The sequence below is a fragment of the Lampetra fluviatilis genome, chromosome 4 (assembly GCF_964198595.1).
Source record: "Lampetra fluviatilis chromosome 4, kcLamFluv1.1, whole genome shotgun sequence".
Taxonomy (NCBI): Eukaryota; Metazoa; Chordata; class Hyperoartia; order Petromyzontiformes; family Petromyzontidae; genus Lampetra; species Lampetra fluviatilis.
Window position 1 is genome coordinate 28002441 of NC_136278.1, and position 15776 is coordinate 28018216.

General features: G+C 48.5%; 1 protein-coding gene across 1 annotated transcript in view; it reads right to left on the reverse strand.

The window, feature by feature from the left end:
* Positions 1 to 15776, reverse strand: part of LOC144931718 (intermembrane lipid transfer protein VPS13B-like) — a 301466-nt gene that overhangs the window by 52831 nt on the left and 232859 nt on the right. Inside the window, 3 exon segments of the mRNA XM_078855932.1 lie at positions 5768 to 6154; positions 9862 to 9999; positions 10397 to 11303. Of these exon segments, the coding sequence (XP_078712058.1) occupies positions 5768 to 6154; positions 9862 to 9999; positions 10397 to 11303 (1432 nt within the window).

Here is a 15776-nt window from a genome sequence, read left to right on the forward strand (position 1 = left end):
CGACCTGGCCACGAATGAGAGTTCAACGAAGCGGCTTGTCGCGTGGAAATTTATAGCGGCCAAATACTCGAAACGTGTGATGTTGATTATGAATGTGGAGGGAAAAACCGGAGGACCCGGAGAAAAATTCCACGCGGCCACGGGGAGAACACGCAAACTCCAAATTATACAGGCGTCAGGGTTGGAATCAAGCCCACGACCTCCTGCACACCAGGCGAGGGAGATCACATGTGGCCACTGTGGCGCCCCATCATCATCATCATCAGCAGCAGCCAACTGAGTGATGGATGGAGGCCTCCCAAAGCTGTCCACCACCTCTCGCAATCCTGCGGAGTGATAATTCATCGAGAACCTGCGTAGCGCGCGTCGATTTCATAGCTCCGTCTCCTCGGTGGTCGTACCACTCTCGGACGGATTCCATTCTTTGGCCGCCACTCCATAATTGTTATTCTTTGACCATGGGACATCAACGCTTCCTGCGATGTGTCCTACCCCAAAACCTTACCATCCTCGTCATCATCATCACTTATGTAATAGTGTAATATCGTTGAGGACTCTTGGACGCCGGGGTTGAGGCACACGTATTTATTCCGCAACAGTTGTCACAACCGCGGACATACAACACTGGAAGGGGTATCGGCCCCCTCACCCGCTAGCTGGAAATACACTGCTAGCTATCTCTGACCTACCTCCTAGTCCTCCACTAACGGGCTAGGGGAGGCTGTCTGGCCCGACACTGATAAGTCGGGCTACGGTACCCGGAGTCCCAGAGCACTAGCTCTGGTTCTCGGGATCACGCCGCTGGCTCGGTCCTGCGCGGCCCTGACAAGGGCGGCGACCCAGGGGAGTCCAGGGCTCTAGCTAGACGATCTTCGGTCTTCACTGGTTTAGCTTTAACATTCTACCCCGAGCTCTCCGGCTCATCCCCTTTTATACCAAAACCCCCCGCTGAGGGGTGGGGCCAGCCCCCCCCAGGCTGCCCTGTGCGGACGTCGTTGAGAGCACCTCCCCGTGCACTCACGAAGCCCCGCCCACTGTGTTTGTTTCCCGTGTGATCCTATGTATGCAGCCCCTCCGTAACGCCCCTACAATAGTACCACACGTCGTTGAGTTATCATTTGCAGGAAGGTCACTTCTGAAAAAGAAGCTAATAGCTCAGTTGAGTTTTATTCAGTATATTTTTTAGTGATTTACTCACCGTTCCTGTACTTTACACTCCCATCGTATATTTGCATTGTTTGTTGTCGTAACGCTCTGACTGACCCGCCCCTACTGGGCATCTGTGAAAAATAACTTTATAGCTCACTGGATACCTCCAGCATAAATAAACATTCTGATTCTGACTTTTACAATGATGCAATTTGCAAGGAATGTATCAACTGTTGACAGATGATGCCGGCACGCATGGCCTACCCTGTTTGGAATAAGTTTATGCGCTCTTAAACGTCCGCTGCGATTGCAACGAAACATCTTTTATGGTAACTCTTTGGTTCTTTCGGCAAAGTCACGTATAAAGAAAAAAAATAAATGTAATAATTATTTAATTTATAATTTCAAAATAAATAATTATTTATTTTATTTTTTCTCTTTATACGTGACTTTACCGAAAGAACCAAAGAGTAATTCCTGCAGTCACGAAAGCTCCAAATGTAAGATATTTCATGGTTAATACACCCGCGCAGTATGAATCTGGGCGCCTGCTGGGCTAGAAGGTAAAACCTCTGCTTCAAGCGGCAGTGCGCTGCTGCTGCTGCCGCCGCTGCTGGGCAATGTCACCATCGTAAGGTCGCCATCGGTGAACGCCAGAGAAATGTGCTCCTCCTCGAGAGAGAGAGGGCCACACCGCTGACCCCCGTTTCAAAGGGATAATTTTATACTTAAAGCACAACAAGACACATAAGGCAACACTCACTTTGGCAGATAGCATTTCCTTGGTGTCAGTTAAAATTTCCTGCCTTTCTTGTTGTTTCACTAAACAAAAATATGCAGGAACGGAATGCCGCATCGAGCGTTCTCACTGCCAACGGCTGATGTCACGCTTTGCTTTGCCAGTTGGTTATCATTAGAGAAAAACAAAGTACACCGAAAAACGGGGTTTCTCTCCCACAGTGCTCTTCACCGTACACTCAATTGTAAAGTTCTGGCTAATTTATTACCTCAAATTAACCACTACACAGATGCAGATGCCATTAATTCTGATGTGTTCCTTCTGATAGTTTGGGGGGGGAGGGGCGGCGGAGGTGCAACGAACAAAGACATTGATTAAGTAGTTCACCAAAGTGCCCAGAATTCCCAATCCACGAAAGCAGAGGGCTTTTATTACAAAGCAGGTGTTGCCACTAACGACTCCTGGCTACGCACTATTCCTAACAGCTGAATTCTTGGGTCGGAGGTTGATGGATGGCAGGGCGCCACAGTTTCACACTTCCAGAATCTCTATCACGGGCATTAGCGTGAAACATTGCCGGGGTTCAGCCCAAGTTCAAGCCCATGGCATGTCTGCAGCCAACAGCACCATGAAAGCTATTAAAATAATCAGCCTCTGCTGCAAGGGAACTGGGAATTTCTGCAGTAACTCCCCTATAACGCCGAGGTTAAGGCTTGGCTCCCATTATAATAAATGCATATCTTGTGTTTCTGATATGAGTCACCGACAGAGATTAATCGTCGAGGCGAGTGATCCGTTTTGCGGCGGCCTGTTTAGACATTTTTTTTCCTTTCACGCGTACGATTTGCGTCAACCTAATACGTTGTGTCGAAGCAATAAAAATGGTTGACTGGGCCCAGTGGCTGTGGATGACACATGTCCTTTTCAACCGGGATTTTCCTCGCAAAGGATTTACAGATGTTTTCATAAGGCCCCGTACGCCATTCCTACGCTATCTGAGAGCCATTTTCAATGCTTGAAAAAATGCGAGCCCCTTAAAGAGTTCATGCTTTTCTGAGCGAGGGCTCCAACAAACCACCCCCCTCCCGCCACCCCTCCAAAAAAAGTGCACGTGCCATCGACAACAAACAAAAGAGCAGAATGTAAAACTCCCTTCATCCTCAGAGAGCACGCAAAGAGGATTCCTTGGCTCAAGCAGCAATGCAACCACACTGGATCCTTGTTCATTTACAATGGTCGCCCTGAAACATGTGCTTAATAAGCCCGGTGGACTGGCACGCCATCAAACGCATCGCTCATGCGGCACTCGATGCCGCAGCAAAACGCGCATCGGGAATTCCGGCGGTCAGGCGTTTTGGGAGGCAACCTGTCTCGAAAGATGGCCTTTTACGCCGCTCGCAAGAAGTGCGGCGTTAATTATCCACTCGTCCTTCTTGATGCGGTCAGATTGTGGGGCTCGTCTTATATGGCTCACTTAAAGATCAAGAGCTCCACGTTTGGCTTGAGACTCCGGGTCGTGATGTCCCGCACATGTGGAACCGGGATGAGCAGGAAGCAACTTTGTGTTTGCAGCAAGCCTCCCAGTCGACTGATATCAATCGGTGATGGGACCAGCTGGCAAGGCCAAGCCAATGCTAAAATGCGCAGCCCGTAAGGCAATGGCCGTATTTACGGTCAAGAGGCACAGCAACAACAACAAAAAACGTAAAAGCTCTGATATATGAATTGGGTGCTTATTAAGCGGACTTCAGTGGAAAAATTACTACAAAGAAATTTCAGCGAATGTGCTTCACCCCGGAGAATCCCACACACCACCATCCGCCCGCCCGCTCGCCCGCCACATCTGCGGAAATTTATTTCTAAAGAAAATGGCAACTCCATATGAACTCTATAGGCTGTAGATACGTGTGGCGGTTTTTAATTTGAACCTTTAATAGTTACAAGATGCGCAAAAAACGATGTTCATCCTTTTTTACAGAGAAGCAACGGGCCACGTGCGACGTGCATCCACTGGCGTCAGTCTGGACTGCGTTACCTGGACACAGTGAGGCATGCTCGTTTCGAATACACGGGGGTAATCGTGTGCCTTGAATTAGCCGCGTTACATATGAAAAGAGATTTGTATTGGGATTCTCAGATTCTCTGAACAAAAACACTTGACTAAGAACAACTGAATTGAGTACGCACAATTTTTCAATGAGGATTCTGCTCACATCCACAGTATTCAAACAATTTTCATTGTAAAGTGCCATCTCTAACCGCAAGTCAGTCAACCCTTCTAGACCCTCTCATCTCTCTGCTCCGACGAAGAGCCACTGCCTCAAACATCTACCTGTTACGACATTTTTTAACTCTCTTATAAGGCGGTGATATCGAGTGTGGTGTGAATGTTTCAGAGTTTGTGCTAATTCTAGGCAAACAGCTTGGCCAGTGTTTAGAAATAAATGACTTTTAGCCTAAGATGACGGTGGCTTTAAAAATGACAAAGGCCTAATGCTCGAAGGCAAATAATATCTCTTGGCTCAAGCGACAAGGTTTTCAATTACTTCCGAGATTTTTTTTAAAGACTATCGAATACTTACGTTTATTGACAATCAATATGACATCTCCTATTTGGGCTTGTTCTCTGATCCATGTGTTCTCCTTTGCATTGGCCAAAATAATTACAAAGCACGCGTTCCCTGCACACTTCTTTGCACTTCTCAGCTTTCGTTCCAACTTCATTGCCAGTGAGCTCGATTCCGATCCATGTCATTGCAGTTAATGTGCGCACAGAAAAGTTCTTATGTAGGCACATTGGTATGTTGCTTTTCATCCAGCAGTTGACGGATCATTACTCGTGGTTATGATGACCGACTGATTATGATGAAATACTGGGGTGGTAAAGTAAATATCTGGATGGTACAGAGACGCTGTTCCAGCAGGAAGGCTTATCCGAATCTCACATTGCCATGCAGTGTTTGGCACGGGAAGTCACAAATTAGTGTTTGACCCACAGTGTGTAGGGCTTAACTGAACTTTTGTTTTTATTGTACCATGTAAGGCCCACTGAGCTATATAGCGGCCAAATACTCTCAATGTGTTAAATTTAGATTTAAAGCTTTCGTGACTGCAGGGATTTATATTCTTGGTTCTTTCGGTAAAGTCACGTAGAAGGGAAATAATAAAATAATAAAAATATTAAACGATAATATATACTCTCAATGTGTCTTTCTAATTGTGGAGGGGAAAACCGGAAGAACCCGAGAAAAATCCACCAGACCACGGGGGAGAACGTGCACACTCTAAATATTCAGGCGACAGGGTTGGGATTAAACCCACGACCTCGTGTATACCAGGCGAGGGAGTTAACATCTCCCCACCGCAGCTATAAATGGAGATGATCACTGCTCCTCAATCATTCACGCAGGGAATCACTTTGGCTCTTTAACAGAGGGGTCCGGATGCAGACAGTGGCGGTACTAGAAAAAGTGGTGCAGCAAATTTAAAATGTGATCAACAATAATCTAATTCACAATAAAATACAATTCGTAGATCTGATCTACATCTTGTCTCCATCTGTCTTCTTTCATCTGACTCTACCTTTACCTTCTGTCGACAACCGTTTCATTTCACTAAAGTCTTCTGTCATCTGCGTTGCATCTTGTCTCATCTCACTGCACCTCAATCATTTTGTCTACACCATTGGTCTCAACACGTCTGCATTCTTGTCACGAGGACTGTATGCATTAGAAGGGGTGTCGCTTACTTTATAACATAATTCCTTCTTACGGCAAACCCTCTATCCCACCCACAAAGGGTCGGCACCACCGCTGTACGGACGACAACAAACCCTCCCGTGGACGGGGGGGGGGTGTGACCGACGCAAGTCCACCGTACCGGCGGCGCTGCTCCTCACGTCGACCCTCGCCGACAACGCCGCGACGGACGCGCCGAGCGCCGGCCTCTCGGGGTGCGGCACGCACTCGGCCGCCACCACCGCCTGGCACGTGGACACCGACACGCTGCCCACGAGCGCCAGCGCCTCCAGCAGCAGCTGCCGTCGCTGCCGGTCCCCTCCTCCTGCTGCTCCTGCTCCCGCCGCAGCCGCCGCGTCCTCGCTCTGCTCCCGGCCTCCCGACGCCAGTTCGCCGGTCGACCCGGCGCTCCGGCCGCCTTCCGGCCGCTCCGACGCCGAGAGTTTGGCCACGAAGCGGGCGACCTGGTCCAGCTTGCCGAGGCTGGGGCTGATCTTGCACGGGCGGCCCAGCTCCACGTGAATGCTGGCTGCGCACGGGGCAGGGGAGGGGTGGTTCCACCACAGGTGCACAATCAACGTCGAGGGGTAACAAGAGGTATATGTGCAGCCCCGCGACCGCTGGCTGGGGAGGCGCCCCGTGAGATGTATTTTGAAGTCGGTCCAAATGCGTGTGAAACGTACGCAGCTGTTGCAATGTAACTACTTTCATGAATTTATATTTATAAAAAAAAAAGTACGGCCGCGGCTTCAAATAGGCCACTGCGGGTGTCACGTAACGCACAGCTCTGCGCGTGCTTGTTTAGCGGGAGGGCATCCGCTAGAGGGAGCTCTAGAGAGAGCCCCTCTCGAGTATAATTTGGTCTACTCATCCACGCTGGCGTGACATCTTGGAAGCAGCTGGATTACCCCGCACTTAACCTCACCACATGCGATCTGGTGACCGACTACGGTATACATTATTTATGCCGCAGGGTGGACAGAGGACAGGAAGATTCAAGAAACTTGCCCCGTTGTTTCAACCACAGTGCTAACCATTTACAGCACGGCAGCATCCACAATCAAAACGCTCTTGATGTTTTACAAGATTTTCGTTTTTTTTTCATTCTCAGTTGGGTTTTCCTTACTGACCCTAAAGATGCGCTGAAGTAATTTGAAGGCGTGCAGATGCGTGCGTACATAAACAAGCAAAATGTGCAATCATTCCCATCTCGTAAGGTTGGAATTGTTTTAAAATTTCCGTTTTGACGTTTTTCCCAGACAAGGCATTTGCTTTAATAGACGGCGTTCCAGTCACATGGGCACTGTTTTAACAAACGATGATATTTATGTCTCCCAAAGCCAAACGCTTTACAGTATGCTGCACAAGCTCACATTTGGTGATCATCTGTGTTTTGAAAACTGGAGCATTGATCCGTACACTTCAGTGAATCAGAAGTTGTTTTTAGAATTGGGAGTTTTAGTTCCTCCATCTGCCAATGCCGGCGGGGGGGGGGGGGGTGCGTCCAAATTAAATACACGGAAAAGTGATGACAGAACACTTTAGAGCTTCAATCTTTAAACGACCAAGTAAGTGAAAAATCCCATCAAGCATGACAGGACTTCTTTACTGAGGAAGCAAAAAAAAAATCCACCAAACGACATCGTGCCATGGCTGCTGCTGCTGCCGGGAGTGCTTTACAACCCCGACAGATTTCCTTTGAAGTGAGCTGCCTGTGATGGCGGCGAAATGTGCGGTGCAAATGTAACCATTAAAATAGGGGTGTAAAAACACGAGCTTACGGGACTTTTTCTTCAACTCAACCCTCAAAGTTAAAACAACAATAACGGATTTCTTGGGGGTTTTTTTTTTACGTGCACGTTCAAAAAGTGTAATTTATGTGTTGTTCATAAATCCCAGTCGGCCTGCAAAATGTATTCTAGCCCGGTGTGCACTCCGCAGTGGTAAGAATAACTGAAGAGTTTGGAGATTCATTATAAATGAGACATAAATGTAACACCGATATTGAAACCTTTACAAGAACACATATGTGTTAATACACTCAATGGGACAATAACAGTCTGATAATGATCACATTTTGTGTGAAGTGTATATTATGAATTGTAACAGTTTACAGCATTTCAAGTCACTGCCATTATCACAGAATAAATAGATTTAGCAATAAAAGTACCACGAACATTCATATTAATATTCGTAGACAAGCATGCTGCGTGTTTTGCAAGACATTTAACAAGTCTGCAATGTGAATGAATGTTCTCTGAATTATGCCTTTGAGCATGCAGATCTTCTGAATATATATATGCAGTACTGTAATACCATTCCACCTTGATTTGTGCGGTGTATAAACACGTGTCTATCTCTGGAAACTGTGCGAGTCGTAAAACATAAATGGTCCAGACAGGTCAATGAAGACCTCCGTACCGGAGGAAACTGCTGTCTTGAAATAGGGGTGTCTCTCAACAAGTGTCATTATGGGTAATCTTTGTGCACTCTTGCCTGTGTTATTCTAGTGTGGTCTGCGCTTCCATTTACCACCGAGTCTCGTATCCAGCCAACCTCAACTGCACTCGCGCCTGTGTGCGTGTGCCGACGCAATTGCGACAATGCTATTGATTTTCAATGAAACGTGCAACGATCCATCGATTCTCCCATTGATATTCTGATCCCTCACAATGTAGGCATTGAATCGCACACATGAAAATCAATGTTTTAGATTCACGCGTGGTAGCTCCGATTAGCACTGCTGGCTACGCGCGGTTCAAAATAACTTCAACATACATTCGTACATACATATCATGGGATTGCACAACCTATGCAGCCACACGTGGTTGCTACATCGAAAGAAAAAAAAAACCTTGCCGCTTGAACCCCATCATGCCCCTGATCATTCATTATACCTCAATTTCTAATACATTTCCAAATTATTAATTTAGAGCCCTTTGGCAATCCACTGCTGGATGAAGGCCTCCCGACACCATGTTTGTCTGATTGGTGGGGCCAAGCTCAGATATCACTCGTGACTGGCCGGATATCCGATTCACCGACACTGACACTGCGGTGCGTGATGGCCACTGGGCCACAGCTCCGTCAACAGGCTCTGTTGACCATTCATGAAATGTGCACGCAATGTTTAACCTCTATAAAATATACACAAATAGAAAAGACACACACACCCACACACAGAAAAGCCTCCGTTTTGTTAAATGGGCATCCTTAAAAAGGGATTACTGCACCGCGACCCCAACGTCTTCATATGAAAACCAAGAAGCAGCAAGACCTTAAGATGCCACTGCATGTAAGTGACCTTCCCTCCCACGACAGGACTTGGTAATGGATTACTTAGTATGCCAGACGGGTGGGCAATCCCAACAGGCATGTAAATCTGGCGCTGAAATGTTGGATTAAAGCTCCAGCAATTGTGCTGCTCGGGAGACAGGCTAAAGGCTGTGTTTATGGGAAAGCTGTTAAGTTCACAGTGCAGGAAGGGAGGGGTTGACAGGGTGAGAGAATGAGAGAGAGAGTTGGAGGAGGAGGGATGGGCGTGTTTGCCACGACAGCACTAACAAGGCGAAACACAATGACTGCTTTTAGACATCCAAGGGCAATTCATTAACAAAGTGGGGGTTGGAATAATTGGCTGTAAACATTGTCTGTGTTCCACTTAGTCACGCTCATTGAGCCGTGGCCTGTCTCAGGGTCAGTCCCTTACATGTGTACTACTTGCTTTGTGTTTTCTTTTTGCTCGGCCACTTGCTCTGCTGTAGTACGCTGGGGGTACGTGTGGGTGTGTAAACAATAATAATAGCGCTTTTTTAATGAGTTTTTGATCAAGGAAAAAAAATTCCTCGAGCTTAAAAAAAATTCCGTTAAAGGCTTTTTAAGCAGAATAGCAGCTATTATTTATCTCGTCAGATCTCGGAATAAAAAATAATTACATGGGCGACACCGCATTGGAAGTGGTGCACAAGCACAAATAACGCGACAAAAACGCAACGCATTTGTCAATAACACCGTGGCCTTAAAATGAAAAAAACATAACGAGTGACGTTTCAGGCAATCGCCCTTTGTCAGAGCACACAAATGAGCCCGGATACTGCAAAGACGGGCGACCCCCATGCACAAGCAGGTTGTCATAGTGCCTGCGGGGGCTTGTGGTAGACGGCAGAAAGCAACGCAGCAACATCCATCGCTGTGGCTCACGTGACTCACGTGACTCATGCGGCTCTCATGGCTCACCCGGCTCGTTGAGGAAGTCTCGTATTTGCAGGGAGAGGAGGCCCGGGGGTACGCCCGTGCGCGCGTCCGTCTCTCCGCACGTGGTCTGCAGCCACGACACCGAGTAGTCCAGAGGCTCCGGCAGCGACTTCCCAGGATCTGCGCAGAGCGCGTCGTGGACGGGTACGAGAGTGAAATCATTCGCTCGCTAGCTCGCACGCACAGTGAGCGTGCGGAAAGACACGGGGTTTGTAATATTTACGTGTTTTACAAACGAGGATATGTTGGTTACTAACGGTGTTTCAGTGCAGAAACCAATAATAAAACACATCTACTGGGTCAGTATTTTCGGCATTATGTCATTTTAAACGAGGCTGCAATAAAATAGCATTTTATATTTCCATAGAAAGATACTCGTCTCTGATCATCTAATTAATTTGTGACACACACAATCCTCCACAACAGTGGATGGAAGGGTGTTGCGTAACGATTAAATGAGAGGGGGTTAAAAGGGGGCAACAAACGGACAAAGCGTCGCACGGAAGGACGACGTCACCTCCCGACTTGTAGTTGATCGCCGCCCCCTTGATGCAGGCGTCGAAGCACGAGAAGTCCAGCTTCTGCGTGCGCCGATGGCAGCTGAGCAGCACGGACGGCTGGTGCACCAGCGCGTACAGGAACGGCTCCAGCTGCTGCGACCCGTCTCCGGACTTGCGCCCGGGCTGCCGCACCACCGTGAGCCCCAGGGCCTGCCTCGCCGACGACCTGCCGGGCACCCGCAGGCTCTCCGGCGGCAGGAACCTCCCCGCGGCCGTGCACGGCGCCGCCGTGTGGCCCCCGAAGCGCGCCGGCGGAGACGGCGGCGGCGGCGGTGGCGGCGGGGCCGTCGTCGGGAGGTCGTCCGCGGCGGCGACGGCGGCGGCCGCGCAGCTGGAGTCGGGCCGCGCCGGGTAAAGGCTGGCCTGCGAGCCGCTCTGCGACGGCGGGGGGGCGGTCGACGCGCGGCCGGGCTCCTCCGGCCGCGCGCTGCCCTGGGCCTCGGGGGGCGGCTGGCCGTCCACCGCGGAGCTGGCCGCGCTGCTGCTCGACGCGCTCTCGCAAGGCGCGGGGGGCCTCGGCTGGGTGCCCGGCGGCGGCTCGGGGTACCTGCCCTTGACGGGCGTCGCCGAGTAGGTCATCGCGGAGATCTTGCTGGCGGTGAGGAACACGTCGAAGGGGACGAAGCTGCGGCTCTTGACGGTGGACGACTGGCGCGACGCGCAGGGCAGGCGCTGCTGCTGCTGCTGCCGGTGATGTACGAGCGACGCAGGGTGCTCCGTGTGGACGAGCCGCGCCGCAGCACTGTCGCTGCCGATGCCGCTGTCCTGCGCCCGGCTGTGCCGTGATGCCGCGTCCACGGACGTCGCCGCCGCGCCGTCAGGCGGCTTCGTGCCGATCGGCTGCAGGTGCTCGGGGGTGACCGTCTGGAAAGCAAGAGAGGGCATTGACAGGGTCCACGCGCGCGCGTGCACACGGTCGCAACACATCCGCAACGTAACATTTATAAAGGTCATAATCGTAACTCGATAGATTGTAAGATCAACATTTCACTATGCACGAAGTATACCTTTGTTGTATAATGCAGCTTACAACCAAACGCAAGCGACCGAAAAGGCCTTGAGCGCGCCCGTTCTCAGAAGGTAAGAAGAGGTGAGCCGGGATAGCGCTTGGACGATGTGTGACCGTCATGAGTAACAGGTGTCACAGGCTGCATGGCTGTGCGGTGGGCAGCAGAGGGAAAGCGCGGCGAAATCCAACGCCGTAGTGTACCCCTATGCTCCCCATAAAGTTACCAACCCGCGCTGACCAGCGCGACCAAGTACGGTGAAATAACCGCACGGGGCGTGGAGAAGGGGGGCCCCGCGTCCATCCTGCGCAACGTGCATAAGAAAAAACAAAAGCCACCGTTCATAGGCAGTGTTTGTTTATGATGACGATGGGAAAAATACCTCCTCGACATTTATTATTTCTCGTTGGTCACGGAAACCCTATCCTCACCTATTTGGAAATCTACTGATGGATTGTCTCAAAATCATGAGGTTTATACGACCATACTTCTCTGAGCTGTCAGTGTGTGTAGGTGCAGGAAGGGGAAGGAGGGAGGGGAGGCAGTGAGGGGTGGGGACAGGACCAGATCAATTACCAGCCTCCAATAATATTAGGCATCGGAATTCCCGTGGCCGGAGAATCGAACTCAGGTGGGCCAAATGAATAGTGCGGTTCACCAACCACAGCGTCGCCGTTCGCTTGCTGCCCTCGACAGCCTTTTTAAATGTAAGGTCACAAGGTGGCTTTACAAACACCCGCATCTGTGACTGCACTTGAATGAGTCAGGGATTAACTTGCGATGTGTCCTTTGCCTTACCATTCCACTCCAATTGCTCAACCTCTACAGTCTCCACTTTCTGCCCGGTGTAATGCCCCGCTGTATTATCTAAAGTGGATTCCAGTGGAAAATAAAACACTCTTATCGGGCGCCAGCATCAGCATGGCTGACTCGAAGCAAACAGTACGGGATCACACTGAGATTTCACGAAGCAAATGGGTTGCATGGGTCACAATTGTGCATTCTGGAAGTCCACCAGGTGGAGCCATACAAAAGTGTATTTCATTAAAACATGGAATTTTCTCTCGCTAATTTTTTTTTATAACATAAACCAGACACCGGTCATGCGATGCCAGTGAGTATCCCGCGTCTCGGGCAAAATGACAAATATACGAGAGGTATTTATATTAACTGTACGCACATGATTAAGGATGATTACTAAATGCACAGTTATAATACGCATTCTCATGAAAAATACGAGTCAAAATCAAATAGTCTGTTCATTAGCTTAAACAAAAAAAATTCTGCCGGATTAGTTATTTCTGATTTGTTTAAATTTGTGTATTAACAAACTTTGGGCCAGAAGGCAAATTCGTGAGTCAAAATTGCAGCCGAGCGTCTATTCCTGCCAAGGCATCGGCTCTCGCATTTGCTCATTCTCAATTTAATTGAATTTCTCATATTTTTTAATCAGCCTAATTGTTTTAGGGCAGTGCAAGCTGCTAGTTTAAACAGCAGCTTAAATAACTCTCCCGTGCAGGTGGAAAGTTTTTGACATTTGGAAATTGCCAATTCCCCTACAGGCGCCAGTTATACGCAGCAATACATCAACAGCAATCAAATGCTGGGTTGCTCCCTAGTCGGGCTAAACACCGAGGATGGCATACTTGCTTGTTTTGTAAATTCTCACAAAAACATGTATATGTATAAAGATCCCACGTATAGCCTTAACAAACCGTTAGGGCAAGTGCTGTTAGCGAGCACCTATGAAGGCCGGAACGGTACACGAGGGTGTGGGTGGCCAGCATCACGCCCGACCGCCTTTGTCTCCCCAGTGGCGATGTTTACACACCGCACCAGGTACTCATTTGAGGCTGAGTCGACCTAGGGGAGGCCCAGAACCGGTTCAGACAATGGTCACTGGTGTAGGCCGTGAGCGGGAATCTAACCCGGGTCGCCAGGTTCGTAGCGCAACGCGCTAACCGCTACACTACCGCTCCCCACATATATATACGCACACACAGAGGTTACTGCTTTAGGCTCAACAAAGTGAACGTAGATAAACAGAGCCGGGATCCGAGGGGTCGCCGTGTCTGGTAGAGATGAGTGGCTCTTGAGAAGGCTGAGAGAGAGAGAGAGGCAGCGGAGGCAGAGAAAAAAAAAGAGAGAAAGAAGATGATATTCTTGGTTCTTTCGGTAAAGTTACGGAGATGGATTTTCTTTGAACCTATCTACGTGACTTTACCGAAAGACGCAATAATATGAATTCCTGCAGTCACGAAAGCTTTAAGTCAAGATAGAAGGGGATGATGTAGAGGTGAGGGATGGAGAGCACAGGAGGCGGTAAGATAATTTTAAAAACTCTTTCTTTAGAACTGCTTTTTATTGTGTAGTTTAAATTTCGATTTAAAACTTTCGTGACTGCAGGGATTCATCTTCTTGGTTCTTTCGGTAAAGTCACGTAGAAGGGAAATAATAAAATAATAAAAATAAAACATAATAAAATAATTATCACGACGTTTCGGCCACAACACAAGAACAGGTCTGTCGGAAAGACAGCGTCTGAAAGACGTCTTTCAGACGTTGTCTTTTCGACAGACCTGTTCTTCACCTGAGGACGGCTGCTTGGCCGAAACGTCGTGAGAATTATTTTATTATGTTTAATTTTTATTATTTTATTATTTCCCTTCTACGTGACTTTACCGGAAGAACCAAGAAGAAAAAAAAAGTGTTTAATTTGTTGTCCTACCCCCGCGCCTCCGATTAGCACGGTTGGCTACGTACGGCGCGGAAGAAGTTCAACATCCATACGCACATTGCGTAGGAACGCATCGATCGGAGAGATGTCGACGGGTAGATACATACGTGTACACACACGCACGTGAATCCGATGAGATACGGCTCAACACAAGGGGAGTGCACCTTCCCATTGACAGGCAGCGAGCCCTTTGAGAGAGCTCCATGACGTTCAAACACGACGGGAAAGCTCGCACATCGGACTCAGCCAACGTTCAAAATGAGTGCACCGTGTTGGTAATTGTGTTCGCCTGTCAAGTGTACGAGCCAGCTGGTGCTATCGTTGGACGGCCACCAGAGGCGAGAGCGCATCGACGGGGCGAGGGTGAAGCGAGGTTTATTTGTCATGGGGGGATTCTACCGCTAATCTGACTGTGCGCTAAATAATCACACGGCCATGGCAAATAATCCCACCGCTTCAGTGCCTTGTAAGCAGCCAAGTCAACAATTGTCTGGCTGCAGTCACCGCGTACGACAACCGGACTCAATTAAGAAAGCTTGCCAATAGCTGTTCTGGAAGAGGGAGGACTGTTTACGCAAATTAAGTGTGCATTCAAGTCCTGGACTTTGCCTTTATTTTGTGGCTAATATGTAATTATGCTTAATATAGATAAACCGTGGCATGTGTAACAGATTAGACGTGAGTATCTAAATATTTCAACAGTTGTGGGCAATTATGCTTCAAGAATCAAATTAGATGCTCATGGTTTACCGCAATTTTTTTAAATTTAAGATCGAAACCACATTGCGGACGAGTCTGGTTAATTTGATACTATTATGATTTTGTTCAGACAACGTTAAACGTTCGGAGCAATTTGTAATATGCTCAAGGAAATAATACCGAATATTAATTAAAAAAACAATTTTACAGCAGTGAATTCTCGGGCTTATTACCTATTGGCAAAGGCTGCCATCCATCATGAGATTACCACTCAAGCATCAAGTTTTAAGCATTTCTTTCCAAATGCCAGCCACTGCCAAAATACAAACATTTTTTGGCCCCTGCCAGATGTGACCACAGGGCCCTAGGCGTAAATATCACAAGATGTACGTGTCCTTGCATAACAAAACACTTAAGCTGTCAGGGTTCTTTAAGTCTGGCGGATAGTTTCTGGGCTTTGTGGTGTCCCCACAGCGCGGTGGGCACAAGTTCACACAGTCGCCAAGGGAGCTGCATCTCAAGCCAGCAACAGACCACAGAGCCAAGGCGCTCGGTAACCACCAGAAATCCGAGAGCGCTCGCACCCACCCCTCTTAGCTTGGGCTCGCCGTGATCGCCGCCACAAGTGAGATTTGGCCATCGAATTTTAAACGGCGCGTTTGGCTTTCATTGGACGCTTACCCTTCAATGGCGTTCGGTTGTCCGAAGGTAATTTTCCAATCGGCAGTTTAGAAAGAAACTAAAATATCGTTGAGCCACGTTGAATGTTTGTTTCAAAAGTGTACACGTACAAATGCGTTGCATTTTTCAGTAAAACCACGTTATATGAAGCAATGAATGTTTTTAAAGGATTCATACTCTTAGGTTTTTTCGGTAAAGTCACGTAGGTAAAAA